This window comes from Phalaenopsis equestris, unplaced genomic scaffold, assembly GCF_001263595.1.
Source record: "Phalaenopsis equestris unplaced genomic scaffold, ASM126359v1 Scaffold000114, whole genome shotgun sequence".
Classification (NCBI taxonomy): domain Eukaryota; kingdom Viridiplantae; phylum Streptophyta; class Magnoliopsida; order Asparagales; family Orchidaceae; genus Phalaenopsis; species Phalaenopsis equestris.
Genome location: NW_018164556.1, coordinates 1,073,372 through 1,099,213, shown reverse-complemented (window position 1 = coordinate 1,099,213; position 25,842 = coordinate 1,073,372). Strand labels below are relative to the sequence as shown.

Genomic DNA, 25,842 nt, shown 5'->3' with positions numbered 1-25,842 from the left:
CCCCACAATTTTTATGTATCCTTTTTTCCTTTTAAAATGTTAGCCTTTTAGTTTTTTCAAAAAAAAAAAAAAAAAAAAAAAAAGTATATATATATATATCAATTAATTTTTAAATATACACAAGAACACACGCACGTGTATGTTTTTGTGAACATTGATTTTCTATTTTTTCCAATTTAGTGCTGTCCAAAGTGTAAATCATATTCTCCGTAAATTGATTTAACAACCTCCATCTATTTATCTATAAATTTTCCTCTTCTAATCTTTTTACACTACTTACTGTCTCATCTAAATGGCATATTTTCATCACTTTGATGCTTATTCCAAAACACCAACTCATATTTTCAGCCACCATATCTTCGGACTTCAATATATGTCACTCCAATCTTTCCTGTAATATAATTATTTTTTTATTTAATCTTTCTATTTTTGCCATATATCCTTGTTTACATTCTCATTTATGCCATCCTCATCTTAGTTATTAATGACTAGTTTTGCAGCCAATATTTGGATTCTTAGAAAATTGTTAAACTAATTGCGCTTTGTAAAAGTCAACTTTAAGCTATTTATCCTATTATCCCAACAAAAACTAATTGCGCTTTGTAAAAGTCAACTTTAAGCTTTTATTTATCCTATTATCCCAACAGACTCTCAAAGCATTTTTTATTTTAGTTATCAAGTCTGAACTCTAAATATTATATTTTCATCCATAGCTTTCTTTTTCTATATAATATTGTTCAAGATAGTATTTCACCTAGGCATTATCTTATCTTTCAATAATATTAAATGATAATTGTTGATTTTTTGCTCACTTAATTTATATCCTATAAACATATCTTATTTTACTTAAAAGGCATTCATTTTCTAAACATTTTCACAACTTTTTTAAATTTTCATTGATTCATATGGATGTCTCATCAATTAGAATTATATTTTATTTAAAAATTTGACTTAAAAAATTCAAGTGGTTCTACCTATTAGCATGTTAAGAATTTTGGGTTAGTCCTCTTTGAAAATGATTTTGGTTTTAAGAGATAAACAAAGAAATGTTTGTTGAAGAAAAATGTGTTTAAGGCTGATTGTTAATATTAAACCACTGCGAATCTAAGTTCGTGTATCTAACGTTTCTAATCTCCATCCTTTTGAGATAGCAGCTTGGTTTCAGTTATGTTGGAATGCTTGGTGGAGGGTTAGAGAAGTGGCCATGTATGGAACGGATGTGAGGACATATTTTTTCCTCCTGAATTAAGTGTTATTCAAAACATATTTATTAGGATTGGGATCAAGTACAATTGTCTGCATGACAAACCCTTATTGTGCTGAATATTGATTGATATGCAGCTTTTATTTCAAAACTAGGGAAACTTCTGATGCCTGTAAAGTATTTAGTTTGTTCTGGATTTATTAAAATTGATTGTTGACTATAGATTGGTTTTTTATTGCTGGTGGACTAAATAAATTGAGAAAAAAGCTTGATCTGTAGGCTCTTTTAATATGTTATAGAAAGTGAGGCTTTGTTCTTCCTTTTTCATCCAACAAGTTATTGTTGCCAGTATAGTAGAGTGAACTATCATTTTACAGAGAAGGGTTTGTCATTGGAAATGCCTTTTTATTTTGAAAATTATAATAAGATATTTAACTTCATGGAGTTTCACTGAAATTTGAGAGCTGAGGAAACTGTATTTTTACATGATATTAATAGGTTATCCCTGAACGAGTCATTCGCTTGTTGTGGTTACTTTGGTTGAAGCAACTGTTTTATGTGTGATAATCATGTGTGCTCATTCTTTTTTTTTTTACATTTTTATTATTCTACTCCAAATGTTTTCTTTGTAATGCTTTCGACTTCCTAAGACTCCTTTTCATTCATTTATTTTTATTTGCTTATTTGACATGATATAAAAGATCCCATTACTTTAGTCATGTTTGTAGCTATTTAAATATTATTTTATCCATCTTAGAATGCATGCAAGCGGGGATGGTTTCGTGCTGTAGAAACTGAGGAGCTCCTGCGCATGGTGAACGAGGTTTACTCTTATATTTGAATGCTTTTCCTTAAATTTATCTTTATTCACATTTAAAACCAAAATTTTGTGATATTGGGCTTCTTTCTTTTTTTTTTCCGGATATGCAGATGTGCAGCATATTTTGTACAGATTTATGTTTGAACACTCATGTCAGCCATGCTTTTGATACTATTTCCAAAATAATGCCAAGGTATATGCTTCTGTCCTTTTCTTTGAAGAAATTATAAAGCTTTTGATGCTATTTTCAATAAGTCGGGTTTTTTTAATTGCTATTATTACTTTATGATATTCATTTTAAAAAATAATTAGAGCATGCAAGTTTTTTTGGTAGTCTTAAATTGCAAGAGCGGCTATGCCCGCCAATTGGAGTACTTGGCACACTCCAACCCAGACTATTAAAAGCCCACTAATAAATATTAAATCTTGAATCTTTACTGTATGCTGATGAAAACTTACATAGTTCATAGTTAGCCATTCATGTAGGTGACTGAATGAAGCAATGAGATGGAGAGCGGGAAGTTACGTACCATCAGTTTTCTTTTCTTAATGTGACCATTGGAAAGTAGCAAAAAACAATAACCAAAATAATCTATTGACCTGTCTGGAGAAGGCCTAATAGAGACCAAGTTTTTCATGGACAATACTATGGGATTGGACCCAACCCGCTAGAAATTAATAGCCAATTGGTCTGCCTTGATAGAGAATGTCTATTTATTAGGAAAATTTAAGTGCATTTGTTAGTTGGGCTATGCTTGGATAAATGTCTACTGATGTTTCAGCTTGATTTAGCCCAACCAGACCCATAATTGTTCAGGTCAGAAATGTTTTTGGTAAAAGCCAATCTAATTTTTTAAAACACAAACCTAGAAAGTATTGAATGGTATTAATAATTTAAAATTATTTGATCTAATCTTATTTTTTCTCTCACAATTAACTTAGACTAATGGTATACTCTACCCATCAGGGCAGATCAATTACAGTCAATTTGCTATTTGGAAACCATTTAACATATTATGTATTGGATGCTTTTATGTAAAAGCTTATACCAAGCGCCACTGAAATAAAATTGAAAGCAATGGCCTCAATCTATAGGTGAATTGCTTGGCATAAGCTTTATGTGGCTAAGTTTTTGCTAGTAAGGATAACATTTGATGACACTATTTTTGTCTCATGTAGAACTGCACTGATGTGTATAAACATATATTTGGTGTCGAGGTTGCTGTAATTGCATATTCATTCTTTATGATTTTTTTATAATTTTTTTATTTGGTAGGTTTTATCCTCATTTGATGCTACACAGTTTAATTGTTTCTTTTGAAGCAAAGGTATGTCATGCTGCAAATTTTGACTTACTGCTAGCTGCAACTATTTCCTTGCTTGTTTTTCCTTATTTGCACTATTCATACACAATTGCCACTGTTATTAATCTTTGTTTTGAAGTGATTATGTTTACCCAAAATTGTGTTCATCAAACCTATCTCACTAATAAGGATTAATTAAGTCCAAGCCTTAATGATCAAGGACATGGCCTTTAGTTAGGCCCATTATCCATTTAACACTAATCCTAGCCCTAATGAGCTTGATTAATTCTTTTCATATGCATCAAATTAATTGCATTCTTAATTAATTTGTTAACTTTTTGTAAAATTTAAATAATTTCTAGACAATTTAAGTGAATTAAAGAACAGGCATACAACTTAACGGATTAAGTGCAAAGCATATCAAATTTAATAAGCCATTTTCTATTCTTCAAGTTGTTTTATGCTTTCTCCAATCCTGATACCCTATCCCACTCTCGTCACCTCTTCCACCTGTAGTAGAGACTTGATAATAGTGCAATGAGAATCTTGAAACCAAGACAAGGCTAGTCTCCACTATGTCAATCATGATCACACATCACTCGTTCGTTTACTAGTTTTCCATGTCTGCTTTTCTCCATCGTATCCATTCCATCTGAAAGACGAATGTCTTCTCTCCCTTCATTGCAATTCTCTGCTATTCACACATTTCTTCATCCTATTTAAAACTACATCCCAAACTAAATTATTATAGCTGCAATTGTTCCAAACCCAAAATCTCCTTCCTCTCTTAAAGAATCGACAATCCATAGAGGTTACCGGTTAATTGGCACGAGTGTCCAGAGTAAAGAGACAACATACAACTACTAGTTCCAATGATAAAAATATTGGGTGCAGTTTTACCAAATTTATTCTCTCTCATTTCCCCATGATTTGAGTCATGTCATACTTTATGATGTTAGTTATTCTGGCGTGCCTTGTAATCCTTCCCAAGAAGCAAATCATGTTGTGTTCCACAATGACATCTGATGGAGTGGATCTCAAAGCCTTCTTTACACGATGAAATGATGAAAAATTAGGAGGTTCTGTTCGTGCTTGATATTGCCTCTTCAACCATCATTGATGCGTTACAATTAACTTCACAAGATTCTTTATTGTGTAAACAGCAATCCATTACCATCTGCTCCATTAAAACTATCCAAATTGCTAGAAGTCATCCATGGGCCAATATGTTCGGGCCTGCTTTGTTTCAGTCCATCCCTAAGAGGGAGATCTAGCTAGATCATTGTTAGCTAGCTATTTTTGCTTCCAAATCTAATTAGGAAATACCATAAGCTGATGGGTTCACCTCCCAAGACAACAAGCTTATTGGCCATGCTTCTCTAAACCATTCGTAACCAGGTTTCTGGTTAGACATTTGATGTGTTTGGGACAAATTGATGGTCATTCCTTTTCAACTACTTGGGGAGAATAATTGAACAAAGACATGCAAGCGAACTTAATTAAACCAAGAAAAGAATAATAATATAATTAACAATGTTGAACAAAATAGTAATGTTTAAAGAAAGCAACTAATTATAGATTGCCCGACCAGAGTTCAACATTTCATTTTTTATTAACATGGACAGATTTAGGAAGGTTACAGGATATTGTCCAGGTGCTTAAGCGTCCATCTTGGGTCAAAATGTTACCAATCAATTCCACCATATGTAGCTGTAAATGAACTTGTACATTTGATGAATAACTTGATATTTAGTCATATGAGATCCATTTATAATCGTTTTCTTAGATAATTAAATAAGTTTGAACAAATTTTTAATTTGCTTGTTTGTTTAGGTTCATAAACCTCTTTTCTTTATTGTTTTAACAATTGGCTACTAAGAGCTTGATAAATTTCTCATTTAATGACGATTTTGTTGCTTTTTTATACCTTTTTATTTGTTATTATATCAATTTGTTTTATTCTATGCACTTCAAAAGTTATTTATATCACTATTATACGTATGATGATAATATTTAGCATGTAGCTACATCGATAAATTAGAAAAAAAATAAAATATTTTTTACTAAGATGTGATGATAAAATATTAAACAAATATTAAACGGGCAGATTAATCTCTCTTTTTTTTTAAATCAGCATTTGATAACAAAAGTATTAAATAAATAGTAAGATGAATAGATTAAAAGTCTAAACTTTGTATTTATAAAATATTTGAAATACTGAGTTTATTATTATCAATTTTAATAAAAGATATTATTATATTTACTGTTTACAGTGAGGCCTTGTTTTAATCATTGGCTTCTTACATATATTTATTTATGTTCGATTAAAGCTTGATTATGGTCTGAATTTGTTAAGATAATAAGCTTGTGAAGATTTTGAAACTGAGGCCATGTTTAAGCTTTTGGTTGGGTACAATAAAAAGTTAATATATGTGTTTGAGCAGCGTAGTCCTCAACTTGACTTATTCAGTTACATCTCACCACTATGCATTTGTCGCAAAAAGCTAGAACAATGTGGGTTGATATGTGGTATTGTTGGCCAGTTAACATTGCTTATTGTATCTTTCACTAATCTTACAAGGACCACGCTAATGGTCTCTAGAGATCCTAGTAGTACAAAACAATCACCAGATATTATGTTTTGAACCTATTTATAATTTTAGATTATGAATGTATTCTAGCCCTTTTTAAAGCAAAAAAAATCAACCCCTAAAAAAAATGAAAATTGCATTAAAATGCCATAAAATTCCTAAAAATTGTAGAAAAATTCTAGTTATAAGTTGGCCCATAAGGTCAAGTTGGTATGAAATGTTTTTTAGATTTAAAAAAGATATCATTTGTATTAATAATTAGAAATTAAGGGAAATTCTGAAATTCTCATAAAAATTTTAGAAACCTTAGAAAGTTATTCCTATCTTTCACATGAGAGTTTAATCACTGTTTAGTGTTGGAGTACCTTGTACAAACTACCTTCAGAAGGGTGCTAATGTATTGAATGTATGAAGTTACATGAAAATTGTGCATGGCAGTCAATCACCTTAAAATCGTGTTTAAAGAACATAAATGCATCATGGTAGCCCAAATGACCATGAATGGTGTGCTGCTCTCAATATTTGTGCCAATGCATTAGTAATCATATTTTTCATTGATAAGTGTATAGATATACATAAAATTGTGATGATGTTATCATGGTTTCTTATTTGTTGCAATTGTGCTTTAACAGATACTTGTTTGACATAATTGATTGTATTGTTTTATTTTGGGTGACAACTTACTATAATGCTTATAAAGCTTCAATTTTAATTCAATAATGTGTCAACCCTTCCTCGGTTAGGAAGATGAGCTAAAAACCCAAACTTGATCTTATTGATTCCAAATTTATTTATGGCACTCGACGTCTCATCATTTATCGATATGCATGTTAAAATGTACTTTACTACAAAATTAGGCCTAGTTGTTGGTTCTTTCTACCTTTTAGAGTTGTGAACAAACCTTTGATGTCATAAGTTTTTATTTTTTAAATCCAATTAAGGAAAATGAACTCGAGCCCTTTTATATGTTGAGGTATGTGGTATATTTTCACTTATTCTCAAAGTTAAAAAGTCCAATTAATGAGACATCAACTTATTTAATAAGGAAAATAAAGAGCCAATAGAGTTAGAAGAGAAAATTTAATTTTTAACCTTCACAAGGATGTATGACTAAACCTTCATTTGAGTTCATAGCAATTACATAAGGCCACAAAATGCATAACTTGGGTCACATTACCTATAGGGTAAGGCGTTACAATGTGTTAATGGCCTTTCCTCATGCTCAAAGTAGCTTCACTTGTGGACTATGAGGCACATGCACTTTTAACAAGGAAGCTGAGCAGTGTTGGAGGCGAACACTTGCCCGACATGTCCCGGACATATATTGGACACATCTCTGACATGTACGATTTAAATATTATTAAAATAAAAAGGTGTGGCATGCCAAACACGCATCTTAATTAGTGAATAATTTTTTTTTTAAATATTTGTTAAATAGCTATGGTATATTTTTTATAAGTAAAATTATTATTTTTATTTAAATGTTAAGCCTATAGGTTCGACTTATCCGTATGATTTCTCTTCTCGTAGATGAGCTCAAGCTGTTCGTCTATCACTCACCTGTGCTAGTATTTCTTATTACGGACATCTTACTTTTTGAATGATAATATTATTAATTTTTTTTTTATTCTTAATATATATATATATATATATATATATTAATAACACTTGCCCGACATTTTCCAGACATGTGTCACACGTCTCTGACATGTATGATTTAAATAATTTTAAAATAAAAAAGTGACACGCAAGTCTGACATGCGTGTATTAAATTAGTGAATTAAAAAAAAAATAAAAATATTTGTTAAACACCTATGTTATATATTTTATAAGTAAAATAAAAAAAATATTTGTTATTTAAATGTTAAACCTATATGTTCGACTTATCTGTATGATTTCTCTTCTCGCAGATGAGCTTAAGCGATTTGTCAATCACTCACTTATGCTGGCATTTCTTCTTATTGACATCTTAGTTTTTGAATGATAATGTTATATATTTTTTTTATTATTCTTAATATATTTTTTATTATTATTAAATTTTTTTTATTATTCTTAGCATTTCTTCTTTTTGACATCGTTGCTCTTTAATTCTTTCAATCTTTCCAAGGTCAAATAAATCGTGGTAAATCTTGTAACCGCTGGTCGGATAAATTCTTTTTCTGTGAATTTTCTCATTAAATTTAATACCCAAGAATTAGTGTAATACTTACTGTTTTTTGCTTTAAGCAAAACAAATATATGTTGCGACAATTGTCCCAACTTTTCAATCATTTAATCAAGACAATGAACAAGACAATGAGTGCAGTAAAGTTGCTTTCTTTTCCTTATTAACATTCTTCCTGTAGCCTTCTATACACTTACATTATCTGTAATAACTTGAACAACCAAGCACTCCCCAACTTCTTCAACAACTTCATCAAACATTTAAAATAACAATTGTGCATCTTTTATAAATGTTGATACATCATTGGATTTCAAAAATACTATTTTATAAGTGTTTATAATAAAAAAAATTATAATACTTCCTTTGTTATTATTTGACCAACCATCTGACATTATTGTAACTCTTGTTTCAATCCATGTCTTCCTCACTTCGTGAACTATTTTTGTTGTTATTCTAACCTAATCCAACATCCAAATTTGTAGCTCATACATGATAGGGAGATTCAATCTTCTCACAATTCTCAACAGAGCAAAATATGTTGATCAATGAAGGGCTTCTAATCACATTCCATTCTCATAAAGCATCTTGTAATATCTAAACACACCCTTTTTTGTGTCCTTTTGCAGAAGCTAATGGAGAAACTGATTGAGAGTTGATGTTCTCATCTTCAACTACATTTATTACAATTCTATCCATTGGTCCTCAAGTTTCTCTACCAGAAGAATGCAAATGGCTTTCACTGCTAGAACTGTCAAATGAGAACCTAAACAAGAACTTTTCCCAATCATCACTTATTTCTTTGTATTATTTCTTTTGAGATGACAGTTTTTTAGATGTCATTGATTTCAGCTGACACTTTCTCACATGCTCCATCATTTAACTGCGTGCATGCCATGTGATCTTTAAGGGTTTGTTTGTGGCAACTGCAACTTATTAAAAATCTGTTGCGTAACAATTGTACCAGAAAGCTGCTGCGGTGAAGTTATGTCTGTTTGTTTTTTGCAGTTCTGTAGTAGCCGTGCTACAGTTATTTATAATAAAAAGACATTTTTGCTCTACTATTGTGCAGTTTATAAGAGAATAATTCCTGGTTGCACATTTCATCCATGAAAATTGATATCCAGTTTGAACATCATATAATAAAAATTGACAGCTCACTAAACAGTGAATAACACAATCAAAATAAAATATGAAATTATTAAAATAATAATTAATATTATCATAATGTTGAATTTAAAATGCAAACGATTAATTTCATGAGATAATCTCTGCCCCAATGAAACTCTCCACGCCAGATCACTTTTGAGGGTGGAGTCATCGAACTGGTCTGCCCACCTGAAGAATTCACAGTTCTCGGATCTATTTCTTGAACATCTGTAAAATTTTCTCCTTTGACTAGCTTCGTCACGAAGTAAGCAGAGGACACTACAGTAATAATTGAACAAATAAAACTACCTTGAAATATGTCATACAATGTTGATCATGTGAAATCTACACAATAAGTGTTTTGGAATGTAGGTCTTCAGGTTTGATGATATTTGAAGACAAATTGGTCAAAACATCCAGATCAACCAAAAAATATCCGCTAATTGTTTTTGATGAGTGTTGAAATCGCTCCATGGATCCGCCCATGGACTCATTTTGCGGTAAAATATAAAGGGTTATAGCTAATAATTCTCTTGAAGTCATCCTTGATGAGCAAAGAAGTCCACAATTTCTTTAAAGGTCTTCTAATAGATCAATAAATATAACAGTGTAATCCGAAATATATTACTAAAGCTCGTTGGATGACCCACACAATTCTCCAGCCCATTTGTCGCCAATGTAAGTTGATTTCATGTAAGGAGAGCAAACAATATATGAGTTGTAATATTCATACATTAAGCATATTACTGCTGTAATTTTTCTTTTGCGTCTTTCTCTATTTATGTTTTGCATTGTTGCTGTAGCTAACACATACAAATAACTGTTATGTATTAACAATTAACAAGTTAAATAAGAACCAAGATAATGGTAGGCCAACAATACTAAATGATATAATAACAAATATAACTGAAAGATATAGTAGGAAGTCCCACACATAGATCAATCTAACATAAGCATTCTCAAAATAACGTACCATAAAAGTAATGTGGATAATTAACCCTACGCTCAGCTGCCTTGGACACAAAAAACTCTTACCTAGTCATATCCTCTAACAACTTCATTGATAATAAATAAAATGATATGCCCTCATAATAACAAATGCAACTCAAAGATATAGTAGGAAGTCCTACACCTAGATCAATCTAACATAAGAAATCTCAAAATAATGTACCATAAAAGTAATGTGGATAATTAGCTGTCATCGACACTAAAAACTCCTCTAACTACTTCATTGATAACAAATAAAATGATATGTTCTCATAGCTTTATGGAGTTTTTTAAGTATTCTCATAACCTGCTGAATAAAAGTTGCATTTGATGTGCCAGACTCGTTTGTGCAAGAAACAATCAGTTGTGAAATCTGTCTTCTTAAAAATACATCATAATTTTTTTTTATTCTTCTCAGTTCTAGGACGTTTGGAACGACTAGTGGTTCTAACTTTATTTAAGTTGGGCTTGGATCATTCATTCGAGTCAGCAATTTGTTCGGAATCTACTGGCTCAGCTCTGTTGACGTCTAATCCTTCATTAGATGCCCATGAATGATCACTCGTGGCCACGACTCCACCAAATATTAGGTACAACTTTTTCTTAAGCTCAGGTTGAATGTCTGACATTTGTACAAGTTAATTGCGTGTTGATATGTTTTGTTTCATTGAATTGACATCAAAAAAGATAAACAAAATTGGAAGCATCAAATGTTGCATAACTTTTTTATCTCCAATCTCACAGTCCACCATTCTTCTGAAGCATCAATTGTTCGGTTTATGGGCAATCTCACAGTCCACCATTCTTCTGAAGCATCAATCGTTCGGTTTATGGGATGGGATCCCAACCTATGTCCATGGAACCTTCTTTAACCTTTTTCATATTTTTCAATCCTTTTTTAACTGATCTCATTTGTTTTTCAATTGTATATATCATATTTTCTTCAAGTACTTTTTTTTAAAATTTTTTTGATGATATTCTGCAATCCTTCCATATTAAAATAGGTGGTTGACTTATTTCCCAGTTCAACCTCCCCCAGCATAGACCATAGAAGATTAACTTCACCTCTTTATCCCAAATAGCGGACGAGCCAATTTCTTTTGACTTACTCATTACAACTACTAGCATGAAAAGAGCCAGTGAACATACTTTCTCAAAACAAATAGTTACTCAGAAATGCACTTATCAAATAGAAACTTGAATTCATCAAAACATAAATCAAGTTAGATAAACCCTTCAAGTTGTGACAATAGATTCTGAAAGCAGAAGATAATGCCTAATATCAAATTGGAAGTTGAACTATGGAAATCTTGCCATATCACATGAGCATTATTAACTATGGATTTTAGTAATCATAAACATAAACAATGGCACCAAGTTTTGTGCTTTTGCAATTAAATAAAAATTCGGTCCAAATGCCTTTCATTTCAATAAAGTCTCAAACTAGAAAGAGGTAATGAAGCATTTCCCATGACATCACAATCCAACGCCATATAGGAAAATAAATAATGCATAAACCATGAAGAAGAAATGAAATTCAAAAGTCATAGCAACATCTACTCCATGAGCTTTATCAACAAAGTAACAAGAGTCCAAGGCGATCACCAAAGGCAATTCAAATGCCAAAACAACCTAAGAAATCAAAGGGGTTTGGCATGGCTATTAACCTAAGGTCTTAGCAACCATTTGCTTCATGAGCTTTATCAAAACATACACAACACGCGGAACATTGTTATGAACAAATCCATCATCATTTTTTATCCATTTTTCAATTTCTTGTTGCCATGTCAAAATTCATGATAAAATGCCAACCCATATTCAAAACATGCAAACATCCGAAACGTTGCTATTAACAAATCCATCCGCTTTTTTCAACCATGTTTTAAATTCTCACTCAAATATCCAAATTCATGGTAAAATCCCAACCCATGTACATTACATTCACAACACCTGAAATATTGCTATTAAAAATTTCTACTTTCATCCATTTCTCAAATTCCCACTCAAATATCAACATTCATGACAAAATCCCAACTCGTGTTCATTGCATTCACCACACCCGAAACTATGCTATAAACCAAGAATGCAATCTGCTCTCATTAATTTCTCAAATTCCCACTCAAATATCAAAATTCATGATAAAATCCCTACTCATATTTTTCAATAACAAATTCAGCACTAGACACTGAACTGGACAAAGCCACCTTCCAACAATATTTCGGAAGCCATATATGTAATCATCGAAAGACAAAAAAAAAAGCACAAACCACGTACTATACAGAGCAAAGAAATTAGGAAGCATTACTTGGGGTGCTTAGTATGTAATTATCTCAATAATACCAAAACGAACAAAGCATAGCCACAAATCGCACATACCAATGTCACTGGGAAGCCTATAATACTAAAACCAAACTGATAACACAAGCATAAACCGAACAGAGTGAAGCCACCAGGAAATAGACAAAAAGAAAGATGTTTTCGGAGTTATGTACGTAATAAACTTAAAGAATGGCTAACGATGCAAACCATATATCCCATATAGCAAAACCACCGATAATAGAGGAGGGGAAGAAGATATCAGAGGAAAAATGACCAAATGACGGGTTTACTCTGTCATAGGTTCCGAAGAACAAAGAAAGGAAGAGAGGAGAATAACCTAGGCACCCTGAAGGAAGCAGAAAATGCGGTGCAAGGCCAAGTGAAGAAAAAAGAGTAATAGAGAACCGATAGAAGTAGCGAACCGGAGGGGTGGGAGAGTGGGGGACATAACTTATGAGGCGAGTTCAATGAAACACGTCCGCGCCGCACAGAATAAACAACCATAACCACATATTCTTGACTTGCTACAAACCAAACGCTGCGCCAAATGGCCCCTAAGTCTCTTCGCACCACAAGTAATTCGTTTATCACAAAATTTACATTTCAAATAAACATTTCTCTTCACTTTCTCCTGCCACCTCAACTTGAGTCCCATGTTTTCAAGCTGGATTTTTTCTCCTAGTTCCATCGCCCATTCTAATGTAAAAGAAAGGTTGCAACTAATAACTTATACAAATGAATCGATGAACAAATAATGACTCAATGCATTCATAAAGACAATTCCAATGATTGAAATTTTAAGGAATTATATTTTTGAAATTAAAATGAAAGGGGATATACATACATACCACCCAATTCTTATTAATTTTCATATCTAACACCCTAAACTTCAATTAAGAATTGGGTGGTAGTATGTAATTGGTAACTCTCCATAAAATTAAATTAAACCTATTTATAAACCTAATAATATAATAAACTTCAAAATACATATGTATGTAATTGGTAACTCTCCATAAAGTTAATTTAAACCTATTTATAAATCTAATAATTTAATAAACTTCAAAATACATATACTTATTACAAGCATTTACATACATACCACCCAATTCTTCAAGGCTCTGGACGCAGAAAGCTTGGGATGGAAGTCAACACAGATGCTCGACATCTGTAGTGGACTGGACGTGGAGGACAGAGAAGACGATGTCTCGAGACGCAGAAGATGCAGAATCCTTCGACGCTCAAGATGCAGAAGGCTCGGGGCGAAGAAGACACAAAAGTCTTTGACACTCGGGATGACCTTCTTCTTCAACGATCAGATTGTTCTTCGACATAGACGGGCTAGAAGGTTCGGGACAAAGCGCGATTAAGAAACAACGAAGCTCTCAGAATGATGCTCTAGCCATAATTTGCGCGATATGGCTATTGCGTCTAATTTTAATTAGGTAACTAATTTAAATTACGTAATTTGCTTTGATGCCTTATACGATTGAAGGTTCTGGACACCTCAAACATTTTATTTAAAAGTGGATGTCGGCCTAACTGATCTATTTCACAATAAAGCCAATAAGCTTATTGGCTGGAATTTTAATTATTGGGTTTTTTTTATTCTGCATGGTTGTAAGCCTTACTTATGAATTTTTTTAGGATTTAAGCCTTCACCTACTTAACACGGCCATAACAAAACAAGCAATGCTGATAAAGCAAACTTAATTCTTGAGTATTGCAAAAGATGTAAGATTCGACCCTAAGGGTCCATTTGGGGCGGCAATGCGGTGGCGTTGCAGCACTGCACCACAGTTTGTCTGTTTGGGTAAACTGCGTTTTGATATCTTTTTAAAAAAGCTGCCCCTCAAATCTGTGTTTTCCCACCGATCCTGGCTAGGTGCAGTGACAACTTTCTATCTGCGGTCAGTCTTTTTATTTAAAAAATATTTAATTGCCACTGTAACTTTTTAAACATCAGATTATTTTTCAACAGCTGCACAACTGCTTTTTAATAAGCTGCAGCTGCCCTAAACAGACCCTAAGTCTAGTTGTCAACAAATATATTATTTTGATTTATTTGGGCCTTCTCGAGGGCGTAAGGTCCAACTCTTGGCCTATTTCATAATAACACTAATATAAAGTCACCAAATAATAACTTGAATCTTCTTTCAATTTACTAAGCGAATCATTTACCAAACGCTGTCCATCTCCTATGGTGTAGTTTCAAAATGGTGTAGTTAACAAGTTTCTATGTTATTATGCCTAAAACAGTTGAGTTTAAGCTTCCAAGTGTTGAAAGGCAAATTTATGTATTCTTTGCTAACCATACATCTATAAGTTCATGAAATCATTCTCCCGGCTTGCTTTGTGTGTAAGTCTTGGCCTTTAAGCAACAAGAAGCTTCCTCTAGCCTACAACCATTATCTTTCAAAATTGAGTAAATTGCTCACAATTAGGACAGCTATGAGTCCACAAGTTTGACATCTATCAAATTGGTCGACTAGGGTGAACTTGATGCTTGCTAAAATGGACCTCAATTAATTCCATGCCAAAGGCATTTGTTTGGAGTGAGTTAAATTCCAACCTAGAACTTGGTTGGTCTTAACTACGAGATACTTACTCAAAACAAATTGTTGAAATGCCCTCAGCGAAGTAGGTATTAGCTTTAGTGCCAAGTGATCAACCTTCAAAGGTCGCTTCAACTTAAATGCTCGATATGCTTTATGACTTCACTTAAAAGAATGCTACAAACATAAAACTAAATATCAAGCACCCGGGTAAATCAAGTTTCTCCTATAAAATTGAGTTGATCATGATATTCTATTGAGTCCCTGTTGATCATTTCTTGTACCCCTGAATCATTATCATGATTAGTGCCTTTGGGCAGGTTAGCCTAATTGACAGGAGAAGCCATCTGTAGTTAAGTGGGCCAGGGTTTTAGCTCGAGTTGCAGTGCCCTTAGTATATTGGGCCAGTGTTCTCTCTTGTTACTTGGGTGTCAAGGTTATATGCTGCCAAAACCAAACTAGCAAAAACTTTGTGGCTTGACTTTCTTCTTATAGTCAAATTTAAACTCGCTAATGCCCTTACTGTCCATGTATAACACTTCCAAACCTGTGGTTGTAGTGCTATGTTCCATTGAATCATTCAGTTTAGCTAACGCAATCAGCCCTATGCTAACAAATGAGTTCATTTTGTCTAGTTAAGGTACTGCACATGGGTTAGTTAATTTGCTGTGTAACTTTTTCGTTTTTTAGAATTTTCTTCCAAAATTTCTTAGCTAATATCTTGCACAATTAAGTACAATGTAATGCAGAAGATATAATAATAACTATATATAACATAAGTAATTAAAAATTTGATATGCGGAAAATGCTAGTAGAGCGGCTAAATAAGTAATTTAACTGTAGGAAGTATGTTATTGCATAATGTTCATATATTAATATAAATGAGTGTATCGGTGACTAATTATAGCATAAATAGTCACTCCTGTTAACTTGAGAACTCATTTTTGTAATCTTCTGCTATTTTACAAGCAAATCAATAAAAAATATTGATGTTTAATAAATGATTTAGTGAGAGTTTTTGACTCTAAGCACGTGGAATGATATTACAACACAAGCTTATAGGATTACTATTGTAAAACACCAAAGCACTAGTGTCCATACAATGATGATATAATGTTGATTTAAGTAAATCTATGTTAAGAGAGAGCTATTCTTTTGTTAAGTGCACTTATTTACTATTTTAGCATGAAAATCAATTAATCAAGCATATATCACATAGACATTTGAGCATAAATTACAGTTAAAGTAAAGTACAATGATGCTAAAACTGATCTAATGTGTGAAAATCATATGATTGATATCTATATGATTTAACCTACTTAATAGCCCACGTCCACAGTTGAGCACACCTTATATGCAGGATTCCACTATGCTGTGAATTTTCTTAATTTAAGAGGATGCATACCCTCACACTTAAAGGGAAAGCAAAACCCCACTTTTATTTGGGGGTAAAGCATCACCTCTAAGCCTAAGCTTATCAAACCTATAAGAAACATTTTCCAAAGTGATTCAACATGGTGTTGGTGATAATCACGATTAAGTTTACAATTTTGACACAAGAATGATAGTAAATTATACAGTGATGCAAAAAAAAGTTGCTCCAGGCTTGATCTCAGGATATTTGAAGGATGAAAATAGGCGTACTTTTTCTTAAGGTATTTTTTTTGATCAATTACTTTGTTTTTGAATTATGCTACTATGGTTTAATGACAAGGAGGAAGGCTTCGTATAAGAAAATCTCTAAAATTTAATATATATATTAAGGAATCCATGGAAGCCGTAGGAATGATTTTATACTGGCTAGAAACATCAAACTATAATTTAATCACTCACCCAACAATTTGATCTATATGAACATTACTTGACTTTTAGGTTAGTAGAGGCTCATTAAGGCTAATAGATACCTGCTATTATGTTACCAAGGTGGTCCTATTAAAATTGGCGGAGAACCATAATAAATAGACTCAAAAACCAAAATCACCAATTTATGGAGCGGTGCCAAGTTTAGCAACTATTCACTAATTTAGGGAGGCTATCAATTGCATAGGTAAATTTATTTGTTTGGTTAAATGTATAATAATGCAACTAATGATTTACATTTATAGTACTCTTTTAATTAAACCCTTTAATTTGAAACTACCTAATAGTTAATTTATAAATATATTTTATCATTTTAAATCAAAAGTTTGGTTATTTTGTTTTTGTGTATTTAGCGTTTTTGAGATATTACAAGATAGTTGTATACGTGATCATATAATGAAATACCTGGATAAATACTAAGCTAACTCCTTCGATTTATCACTTTTTTTTTAAGGGATTCACCATCTAAAACTCTACCTCAAGTTGTGAAGTTTTTAAGTGCGTAATAAAATTGGACATCACTTTCATGGTGTAGCTATTGCTTGTTTAACTTATAAAAGCCTTTTGCAAAGCGTTAGATGATGCCATACAGAGGTTTTTTATCATCAAATCATTATGGAGCCACACGTGTCATATAAGACCATGGAATCAACAATCTCTCTTTGATTAGATGATGTCAACTGATGTTATAGAATAAAAATTATAGTAAAAATATACTCCCCCTCATTAGTTGCATAAAAAAAAATTTAATCTCTTCCCCTAATGTATGCATCTACTCAATACTATTCGTGATGCATGCTATTATAAAATCTCTCTCTTGATATTAGGTGTAACTATTGATGATATTCTCCTCCCAAATAAAATATTCTTAAGATATTTGTGCGCATGTAAAGATTTAAGCAAACAAAAATTGTATGCTCATTATAACACTCAAAATTTGTTGATAATAACCACTGTAGAATATGAAATCATCGTACAATTTGTAAAAAAATAAAATTCAACTGCAATTGAAGTTGATAATGTGAAAATTTTTAACAACTGTAGAAAATTAAGTAATTAAAACATGATACTAATTGTTAAATAATCATTTTAACGATCATAGAAATGATGCTAAATCAAACATGCTTGCATTTAAAGACATTTGAGAGGGAATATTCAGGCAAGAGTCATGATTGTGAATATAAATGTTAATACTAAATATGGTACGTGGACAAACATGAAACTAAAGCAATCTTTGAGTCTCAACATGCCAAGATTAAAAGCTATCTGTGATGAAATCCAAACTAAATTTTCGAAGCTAATGATTGACTAGTATGTCTCTAATTTACTTGATGCTGATTTTTGTAACAGTACAGCTGTAAGCCATTAAAGAAGGTTCATTGATGAAGCGATGTTATAGTTGAAGAGTTATAGAAGCATAATGCAAGCAACACAAGAATTCTAGCTGAAAAGTAATACAATAACCACTTCAACCTCGTCAAAGGATGGCCATTACTTTCATATTTTAGCAAAGGAAGAGATAACTAACTTACCACTAAAGTTAAACTTGGAAGAAAATAGAATTATTTTAATAATATTTCAAAATGTATCATATTAAACAAATAATTTTGTTACTCTTTATAGGATTTACATCATGAAAAATTTTTAGTCATTGGAAAAATAATAAATATAAAATTGCATAAAGAGTTTTAATTTAATAAAATACACTTAATTACATGAGTTTCAAAATTTTGAATCTTCATCTTTTTTGTCCTTGCAGAGAAGCTACTTCATACCCACTCTAAATCTTAGCAAAAGAAGCCGCACAAAGTGTAGAAAATAAAATAATGTAGAAAACTTCTTGATTTTTTATTTCATTTTTTTTTTCGTGCAAGAGCGGATGTATCTATATTTATACATCTCAAGGAGACATGTCAAATATAAAAATAAATCAGAATAAGGGGGGAAAATAAGAAACGGCCAACGATCCAATAAGAAATCACATTGACACCAGACCAAGGGTCGGAAAAATTGATCCAACTATACAAGGCCTTGATTCGTGTCTTTAAATTCTTTGCTTTGACTGGAAAGTGAGCCCCACTGTAGCACGCATTACGATAGTCTGGTAGCGTAGCACTTTATTGTAGTTTAGTTTTGTAACACATTATTACAATACAATATCCGACAGTCTCCCAAAAATTGGTTGGAAGAGATCTGCCATTTTGAATATGCTTATAATCTTTTTAGATGTTGGGCTATGGAGTTCTTTGGGGAATGCCGGTTTGTTATTTCATGTAGGCATAAATGGAGAACAAATTATGCCACTTTTCAATTTTTGTTTCAAGAAATGTTTATCAACCTCAACATATTTTGTACGATCATGTTGCTCTAGATTGTGTTTAATTTTGATGGTCTATTTATTGTCACATTATATTTTTATAGGTTTTTTTCACTTCATTTTAGAATCTTCTAATATTATTTTGATCCATGGGAGTTCATAGATACGTTGGGCAATGACTTTGAACTTGACTTTAACACTTGATATTGAAATATGCTTCTTCAAGTTATGAGATTTCTTTCTAAGAATGTATAATACCTTGAAGTTGACATTCTATCCACTAGCGATCCAACATTTTCTGTATTTATGGATCCTTCAATTTGTATGGTGTCATTTATTTTGTTTAAAATTCCTTTGCTTGGGCTTGATTGAAGATATCTAAGAATTCTATGAGCGGCTTGAAGGTATTTGAAGCTGGATGCAAAAGTTATATTTGCGGCATGCTGGGGCGGAATTCTACCCCGGGAGTCTTGTAGCCGGACTTTCGTATCGGGGATGCTTCTACCAGCTCGTGTGCCCTTTTTATACTTAATTAGAATTATGCTTATTTCTGCAGAGGAGATTTTTTATATTTTGTATTTCCTTTTTTGAGGACTTCTGCTTGATTAATGTTATTTGGAGAATTTTCTTCCTTTTTCTCTTATTTGGAGAGTTACATCCTTTTTCTTCAAGTGATGAATCTGTATCTTGAAGAAAATCAGTGGTGGAACTTCCCTACCATCCATACTTTTCCGTGTTGTCATCCACCTTATTTTCTTGCTGGAAAACAATAAAATTATTGTTCTAGCGTCTGAACAACAGTTTGTCGCCATTCCTTAAGCAGTGTTGTTGTTTCAACTTCAATTGCTCATCCTGCAACCCCTTTAGCCAATTTTCTAACATTCCCACACCGACTAGTTGCCCTAGTTTGGTGTCAATGTTTTTCTTTGGGTTTGTGCATGAATTGATTAATTAAACTTACTGTGAATGCGATGTTAGGATGTGTGTGCGATAAGTAAAATAGTTTTCTGATTAACCTTTGATATTTTTTTTTATTTATATCCATTCCATCATCGAAGTTATATTTTTCTCTTGGTTTTGTTAAAGTTTTGCATGGTTTGCACTTTGTCCTTTTGGTTTTTTTCAGCAAGTTCATTACATATTTCTATTGGGAGAAATATTTTTTATTTAGATTGAACCACTTTGATCTTTAAGAAGTGCTTGGGTTTTCTTAGATATTTAATTTTGAACTGTTAATTGAGTTTTTTTTTCTGTTAGAGCTCTCTTGATTTTCATATCCTATAATAATCTTATCGCTATATACAATAAAGATTGATTTTATCATCATGAGAGAGCTCTATGAAGAGAGTACGATCTCTTTAGCTTTGTTTGTATCATCTCCTTTCATAGTCTTTTTTAATCTACTAAATTGAACCCTTGGTGATTGTTTCAATTCATATCAATTTTTTTTCAATATGCATATCTTATTCTTTATGAAGTAGCTATTGAATTTTGGCAGTGGAGATAAGCATTTTCATCTATATCCCCTTAAAAGAAAGAATTTTTTATATCATATAATTGTATTGACTACCCATAATTTGTCGCTAGGAATATTAGAATTATTTTCATTTTTGCAGTAGGAGCAAATATTTACTGTTAATTTATCCCATATGGCTGGGTATATTCTTTTGCTACTAATCTTATTTTGTATTTTGAAGGCTCCCATTTGTTTTGTATTTAACCATAAAAATTCATTTTCATCTTTTTTTTAATAATATATCATTTTCACTGATAATACCTTCTTGTGGATAAGACTAGAGAAAGAGTTTAGGAAAAAACTTGAATTATGAAGTTCTACATTGGAGTCTAAAAGCCTTCCTTTGAGTATGACTAAAACTGAATACATGGAATGTAATTTTAGTAAGTAGTAGCTCTAGTGATGGAGTTCTAACTTTAAGTGAATGCTTTAGATAAGTTGGATTTATTGTTGATTGTGATGTAGATGAGGATGTTATTAGTTGAATTCGAGTTAGTTGGTTGAAGTGAAGGAATGCTTCGAGCCTATTGTGTGATAGAAAAGTACCACTTAGAGTGAACGAAAAATTATAGGATGGTGGTGAGACCTACAATGCTCTATAGCGCATAATGTTGCTAAGATGTGAATGCTAGGTGGATTAGTGGGTTGACACTTAGTGACAAAATGCCAAATGAATATATCCGTGATAGGGTTGGTGCAACTCCAGCGACGGACGAGATTAGAGAGAGTCATCTTAGATAGTTTGATCACGTTAAATATCGACCATTTGATGATCTTGTTAGGAGAGTAGATGTTTTATATTTCACTTATGTTTAGAAAGACAGAGGTAAACCTAAAAAGACTATGGCATTTTATATAAAAAATGATCTTAATTTGTTAAAATTAAATGAAAATATGAGACTCATGTTGTGAATTAGATATCAGTTGTTGTGATATATATATAGAAATAAAATAGGAGAACAATCTTTAGCGAAACGAATATATATATAGAAATAAAATAGGAGAACGATCTTTAGCGAAACGAAAAAATAGAACGAAAAAATTCACACCATAAAATAGTAACACAGCTGAACACACAGATTTACGTGGTTCGGCAAATTGCCTACGTCCACGGAGTTGTAGAGGATTTTACTACTTGAGGAATTTACACCAGTCAATCGTCTCGACTTACAAGAGGAATCTCTCATTTCGTTGCTCTCTCTTCTTCTCTCTTTGTTCTTCTCTCTCTACACCAAGATACACCGAAGATACTTTACACCGAGATACACCAAAAAAGATAAACTTACTAGAGAAATAAATCCAATTTCTCTTCCGCCACAAGTCACCAAGAAGAAGTCAAGGGAGAAAATTCTTTTTCTTTTTCTTTCTTTTTCTTTCTGCCGCAAAGATCTACTTTTTGCACTTTCCTTCCTCTATCCCGAGGAAGCCCGAATAAGAACACCAAAAGCCGTGACTTCAAAACTAAAGGAGAGCCACCTTGCAATTCCTTTCTTTCTATACCGTTCGCGACTTATATCAAGCGAAGAGATGCTTCGCTTCGCGGAAACAGGGAAGGCGGGAACAGTTGCGACAGCAGGGAGCGGGAACGGTTTCGCGATCGAGCGGGAGCGGGAAGAATCACGACGTTTCGCTATAGAGGAGCGAAAGCGAGGTTGTGATGTTTCGCGATCGGGAGTGGGAATCGAGTGCGGGACCGGTAGAAGTCGGGATCCAGCTAACAACTCAATGGGATGCAATGGAGAAAAATGATTCCTGTAGCCGACCCCTCTCAATGGGATAGAAGTTTGTTGTTGCTATTGTTGCATTTTGGCAATCTTCCTTATATGGTTTTTTTAAGGCATTCATTCCTTATATAATGGCTCTTTACAATTTTTATTTTCAAGTGCCTTCATTAGAGTTTATGGAAAAAAAAATGACGTTGTTGTTGATGTTAGTTAGAAAGGATTTATGAGAGAAAAAATATTGAAAAGGTATACTGGGAGAGGATGTAATTGGGTAGTAGGAGGTTGATCTATGTTACTTGGTAATGTTTCTGAGTCCTGTACTTGTCGGGCTTGTTCTTTCTTGCATAGGCCTGAAGGTGTACAGTTGAACAAGATTTGTATTTATAAGATTTTTAGTTACTAGAATTTTATGATGGAAAATATCATCGCTTGTCTTCAAGTTGTGGATTCTTTCCCCGATGACGAGTTTGAATGACGATACTATGATTTTATCGAAAGCAACATCCATTGAAATAAATAATTTTTTTCCGGTTAATTGATATCATTTGTGCATCTTTTGTGTGGGTGAATATTCGATGAATATGCACTTGAGGGCATTTTGATCTAATTTTCTCCTTTTTTGTTTATAAATATAAACATATGTAATGCAGCAACATTTTTGTTTATAAATATAAACATATGTAATGCAGCAGCAACTACAATAATAATAATAATAACAACAAGATTTTATCCTACTAAGTGGGGTAAATGAATCATTTTTCTCTTTTGCGTCCTATTGAGTGTATAAACATAAGTAATGCATCCAAAAAAATTTTAAAGGTATATTTGAGTAATTTTTTTGTATGAATGAACTGTACCAAATGATTGAAGGGACTTTTAAAATCAATTATTCTAAATGGTATTCAATTAATTGAATAAGTAGCTATTAGAATAGCTTTTTAATATGATTTTGGTATCTGATTGTGGATAAATGTTTGATTCACTTCTGATGGGTGATTGTTTTTGCCCATCAATTTTATTTTTGTCACGATAGAAAGATTGGTAAATAATATTCTTAAAAACAATAATGTGATTGAAATTATTTGAGGCATTACTAGTCTTAAAAAAATTGATGCTATAATTGAATTGATTCTTTATTATGAAATTGAATATATGGTGTATAGTGCTAATATTGATTTTTTTTTTTTGTTTAATTAGGGGTCTATTTAAGGAAAAATTTTTCCCTACGGCGACCGTACGTAGAGCTGTGTACGGTCGCCCAACTAAAGTTATCCCCACGCAGAAAGTGTATGACAATGGACCCAATTTTAAAAAAAATATTAATTTACCAATTTAAGTATTAATTACATGGCTTAAGCTAATTGGAGGATGTACTTACACGACCTTTGTATAGAAAAAGAGCTCCAATTGAGACATCTACAACTGTTTAAAGAAGCAAATTTGAAGTTGTTATAGGAGAAATGATTGTTAAAAAAGCTGCAGTGGCTACTATAAATTTATTTTATTATAAAAAAACTCAAACCTTAATTTTTTGGCAGCCTTCGCACTTAACTAGGTTAAGTTGTAAAATGCAGCTTCTAACCGCAGTTTTTTGAAAAATAAACAAAGTTTTTCTAAACACTTAAAAGTGCGGTGCAACACTGTACTTCCACCGCACGACCGCATCGCTGCCCCCAAACACAACCTAAATAGATCCATATTCGAGTGAACATATTAAAACTAGTGGCTCTAGAATCTTTAAAGATTTTAGAGGGTCCTTAGATATTAGAATGGATCAATACAAAATAATTAGAGAATTTTGAGTTACATTCAATAAAGAAAATATAATGATGCTTAAAAATTTCACAAGTTAACAATGAAAAAATCTTTAATGTTTGCATTTATGAAAGTAGAAGAAAACATACATTGAATGTTTTTAAAGCAGGGTTTGTTAGATGATGTCAGTGATATGAGATGTGAAGGGACTTAAGAGTTGATCTTGTTTCTCAAGAAGGTATAACCCTTTTTTGTTTCTAGTTTGCCTAATCATCTTTTGCATAATGGGATCCTGAAAAGAACTATGATCAATAAATAAAATGATTTTGTACTAGTAAATTTATGGATAAATAAAATATTATCCGTAAGAGGTGGAACATGCAATGCATTATTGAGGGATTAGTTGAAAAAATTGGGATGTCTCCCTGACCTACAATAGTTAAGGATCCATCTATAATTTTTATTTTCTTATTGCTAAGCAGAGTTTGTAGTTTGAAATATGTTGTTACTAGCATTTGAATTTAGGATGCAAAAAAATGAAATAATTATTAGAGACACTGAAAATATAAGAATTAGAAATCATGCAATTTTAAATAAGAGAGTAAGATCCCGATGACTTATTTTAAAAAGTAAAAAAATATATTAGTATACAAGTTTTTCATGAATTGAGTCGTTCTGAGTCTACTACAAAGGTTTGTTTGTTGCGATTTATGTATTTATTTCCATAATATCATTGGGGTTTTTTTGAAGCATTCAACATATATATTTTTTTGTTTTTCTTTGTACTAATTGCACTAGAGATTGATTTTAGTAAACGATTTTTTTTTTGTTATTATTTTGGATAAGTTTATCTTACATTGGGATTCATAAGTTGTCATGTCAGTCATTACTATTTTTTTCTCTTCTTTAGTTCGTACGGGAGAGAATACTTCATTTTGAGAAAGCAGATATTCTATGCTTAAAATTTTTTTTCGAATTTGTTCAAATCCATTATTGAGTCTTGCCACAAACTCAATGATTCTCTCACTCCCTAAATTGTTTGAGGCTCACCACATATTCACAGCGCGACATCTTGATATGTTGATAGTATTTTAACTTAAACTAATAAACCTTTATGACATTACAATATTTAATGATAAAAATCTTACTTTGTTTGGTAGTGGTGATATTTGTCTTATTTTTTTTAGATAAGTGTAACATCTTTTACCGGTTATTAGGTTTGTTTAATATTATTTCAAATCTCTTTTGTGATAGAGAGGAAATTAAAAAACCTATTGATCTCCGATAACATGGCGTTCTACATTCCTGTTCATGAAATTATTTTCTTTCAAAAGTATGAATTTTGTGTCTTTAGACGTTAGAGGTAGAGTTAGGTGTTGAATTTTTCTTTTTTTTTCCAGAAAGGTTTTCATGATTTGAAACCATTTAAGGTAATTTCTTTTGTTCGAGTAATAAGATCCTTGATATCCATGGAGTTCTCCATTGGTTTTGTTTTCACCATTAATCATGGTCGACTTAACCATACTCTGTTATTGTTTAGTAAATATCATAATTGAAACAATTTTCTTATTTTTATTTCACTT

The 25,842-nt window shown here is 32.1% G+C and overlaps 1 protein-coding gene across 1 annotated transcript in view; it reads left to right on the top strand.

The window, feature by feature from the left end:
• The window catches only part of LOC110020987 (E4 SUMO-protein ligase PIAL2-like), a 78,248-nt gene that overhangs the window by 18,019 nt on the left and 34,387 nt on the right, over positions 1 to 25,842 (top strand). The window contains exons 4-6 of the mRNA XM_020719298.1: positions 1,962 to 2,027; positions 2,135 to 2,217; positions 3,301 to 3,352. Coding sequence (XP_020574957.1) covers positions 1,962 to 2,027; positions 2,135 to 2,217; positions 3,301 to 3,352 — 201 coding nt within the window. The remainder of the gene's footprint in view (positions 1 to 1,961; positions 2,028 to 2,134; positions 2,218 to 3,300; positions 3,353 to 25,842) is intronic.